At 62.6% G+C, this 3,222-nt stretch overlaps 1 protein-coding gene across 1 annotated transcript in view; it reads right to left on the bottom strand.

The window, feature by feature from the left end:
- RRP12 (ribosomal RNA processing 12 homolog) overlaps nucleotides 1-3,222 on the bottom strand; it is a 24,826-nt gene that overhangs the window by 18,328 nt on the left and 3,276 nt on the right. The window contains exons 2-7 of the mRNA XM_019502136.1: nucleotides 3,129-3,207; nucleotides 2,968-3,051; nucleotides 1,121-1,197; nucleotides 799-904; nucleotides 364-480; nucleotides 86-224 (exon numbers count right to left, since the gene is read on the bottom strand). Of these exons, the coding sequence (XP_019357681.1) occupies nucleotides 86-224; nucleotides 364-480; nucleotides 799-904; nucleotides 1,121-1,197; nucleotides 2,968-3,051; nucleotides 3,129-3,207 (602 nt within the window). The remainder of the gene's footprint in view (nucleotides 1-85; nucleotides 225-363; nucleotides 481-798; nucleotides 905-1,120; nucleotides 1,198-2,967; nucleotides 3,052-3,128; nucleotides 3,208-3,222) is intronic.

Below are 3,222 nucleotides of genomic sequence, written 5' to 3'. Positions count from 1 at the left end.
CCTTGGCCCCCCACAAGCCCACGATCCAACTTGTGACACCTTCCCAGCCCCCATAAACCCCCTCCCCACCTCCGAGCCCCCGTACCTCCAGCCTTCTCGATCTCCTGCACGCAGAACTTGGCAGTGGAGCGCGCGGCCGGGTGGTGCTCAGGGGCCGCATCCCCAAACAGGCACTCGCTGCCCTTGAGCACGGAGCAGATGCCGTGCTGTGCTGCCTTCCGCACCTGCGGGGGGAGCGGGTGAGGAGCCCGCCTGAAGCCAGGCACTGGAGCTAGGGAGCCCAGGCTTAGCGCTCCCAGGGCAGTGCAGGCACAAGACCCCTCCTGGAGCCTGCCTGCTGGGTGTGGGGTACCAACGACTCACCTTGGGCTTGGCGTGCACCGTGAAGCTGAGCAGGCCGTGGTAGACCTGCAGTGTGACGGGGTAGCTCCAGGCCGCCAGGTCCTGCTTCCGCAGCAGCGTGGCCAGGCAGGAGACAACCTGGTGGGGACACCCAGAAAGGCACTAGCATGGGGCCCACGCAGCCAGCACCCCGACCCTCACCCCAGCCACCTACATGTGCCCCCTCCCACCCCCCAGGCATCTGCCAGGGCACCAACACGGTCAGCACCTGGCGTCCCCCAGTGCCAACAGCCTGCACCTTGTGCCAGCAGTGCCCGGGGGGCTGACAACCCTCCCCGCAGGCTCAGGAGGACACAGGGGCCCACAGCACCCAGTGCTTTGCTGGCTGAGCAGGGAGCCCTAGAAAGGGGCTGTGGGGTCCCAAGGCAGTGCCCACTGCCCCCCGGGCACACTCACCCAGCGCAGGGCAGAGGTGGAGCTGCTGCCAGCTTGCGAGGCCAGGATGCTCATGAAGGCTTTTGAGGCATCGGAGAACTTTTTCCTCAGCACAGGCGCCGGGACCCTGTGGTGGAGACGGGGGCATCAGCACAGCCATGGGGGAGGAATGCGGGCATGGAGATGGGCAGTGCTCCAAGCCATCTGCACCTGCGGCCCCAAAACCCTCCCACTGCTGCCTCTGCCCCTGAGGACACACACACAGCACTGCCCTACAAGGCCCAAGACAGCTCTGCCCCCAGGGAGCCGAGACAGCCTGTGCGGGGCGGATGGAGGCGCTCACCGCTTCAGCACCAGGTTAAGCAGGTAGGCGACCGCAGCCAGTGACTCCGCGGACTCCACCGCCTCCATCGTGGTCATCTAGAGAAAAGATGTGGGTTAGAAATCACAGAAGCGAGGGTGTGAAGAGACCTCAGGGGGCCACATCTAGTCCAGCCCCCTGCTCCAAGCAGGACCAGCCCCAACTACATCATCCCAGCCAAGGCTTGGTCTACCTGGGTTGTGAAAACTCCCAATGATCGAGCTTCTACCACCTCTCGGGGTAACCCACTCCAGTGTTTTACTACCCTCCTCGTGAGAAAATTCTTCCCAATATCCAACCTCAACGTCCCTTGCTGCAGCCTGAGCCCATTGCTCCTTGTCCTGTATCTGCCCCCACTGAGGACAGCCCAGCTCCATCCTCTCTGCAGCCCCCGGCAGGGAGGTGAAGGCTGCTATTCAATCCCCCTCAGTCTTCTCTTCTGCAGACTCAATCAGCCCAGGTCCCTCAGCCTCTCCTCACCAGTCCTGTCCCCCAGCAAAAAGGGCGCACTGCTGGCTCCCATTCAGGTTCTTGTCCCCTGTCCCCCCAGGTCCTTTTCTGCAGCACTGCTGCCCAGCCCGTCCCCACCAGCCTGCACTGGTGCAGGGGGATTGTTTCCTCCTCAGTGCAGGTCTTTGCACTTGTCCTTGTTGACCCTCACGAGATTTCTTTTGGCCCAATCCTCCAAGTTGTCTCAGTCACTCTGCATCCTACCCCTGCCCTCCAGCATATCCACCACATCCCCCAACTTGCACCCTCAGCAAGTCTGCAGATGACAGCATCCATCCCATCTTCCAGGTTGTTGATGAAGATGTTGAACAAAACTGGCCCCAGGGCACTGCACTTGATACCAGCTACCAACTAGATATTGAACCATTGATTTCTACCTGCCAAGCCCGATGCTCCAGCCAGCTTTATGTCCACCTTACAGTCCAGTCATCCAGCCCATACTTCCTTAGCTCACCTGCGACAATGCTGTGGGAGACCATATCAAAAGCCTTGCTAAAATCTGGGTACACCACATCCTCGGGTCTGCCCACATCCACAGAGCCAGCCACCTCCTCGCAGAAGGCATCAGGTCGGTCCGGCATGACTTGCCCCGGGTGAATCCACGATGACTCTTCCTGATCACCTTCTTCTCCTCCAGATGATTATGAGTGGATTCCTTGCGCACCTCCCCCATGATTTCTCCAGGGACTGAGGTGAGGCTGACTGGTCTGTAGTCCTTTTTCCGTTTCTTAAATGTCCCAGCTGACTAGATAAAGCGAGTGCCCACCTCTCCTGATCACCATGCATTTTTGAAGACGATGGACAGCGACTCTGCAGCCTCACCAGCCAACTCCCTCAGCACCCTCGGGTGCACCCTGTCCGGCCCCATGGACGTGCGCACGTCCAGCTTTTCCAAGCCGTCCCTACCCTGATCTTTCACCCCTGAGGGCTGCTCCCCTCCTCCCCAAACTGTGCTGCCCGGCGCAGCCGTCTGGGAGCTGCCCTGGCGTGCAAAGACGGAGGTGCAAAAGGCACGGAGCACTTCAGCCTCTTCTGCATCCTCTGCCACCAGGTTGTCTCCACAGTCAGGAGGGGACCGCGCTACCCCGATCCTGCTCTCGTGGAAACCCTCCTCTTCGCCTTCGCTGGCTGCAGCTCCAGGCACGCTCCAGGCGTCCTCGCTTCACCCTTCCCGCACGCCGTGCAATGCTCTTATGCTCCGCCGGCACTGCCAGCCCAAGCGGTCTTTTCGTGATTTCGCCCAGCCTCAGCAGGTCTTCGCAGCCGAGCTGGGTGGGGGGTGCGGTGCCCCCCGCCCAGCCCCGCCCGCGGGCACTCACCAGCGCAGCGAAGTACTCCGTCTCGGTCTCTCTGCCGCCCTGGGCGCGGATCACCTCCGTCACGGCCGCCAGCACGGCGCAGATCTGCGGGCAGGGAGCGGGAGGGCAGCACGGGCCGGCCGGGGGGGGACACCCGCCCCCGCACAGCTCCCGAGCGGTACCTCCTTGTGCGCGGCGGAGCGGGACTCCCAGAGGCGCCGCACGCGGCCGAAGGTGCCGCTCGTGCAGTCGCTGAGGCCGCTCAGGAAGGTGCGC

The sequence above is a fragment of the Gavialis gangeticus genome, unplaced genomic scaffold, assembly GCF_001723915.1.
Source record: "Gavialis gangeticus isolate Ggan-Ray unplaced genomic scaffold, GavGan_comp1, whole genome shotgun sequence".
NCBI classification, from domain to species: domain Eukaryota; kingdom Metazoa; phylum Chordata; order Crocodylia; family Gavialidae; genus Gavialis; species Gavialis gangeticus.
Note: the sequence above shows the minus strand (reverse complement) of the source record. Positions and strands in the feature narration are given on the sequence as shown.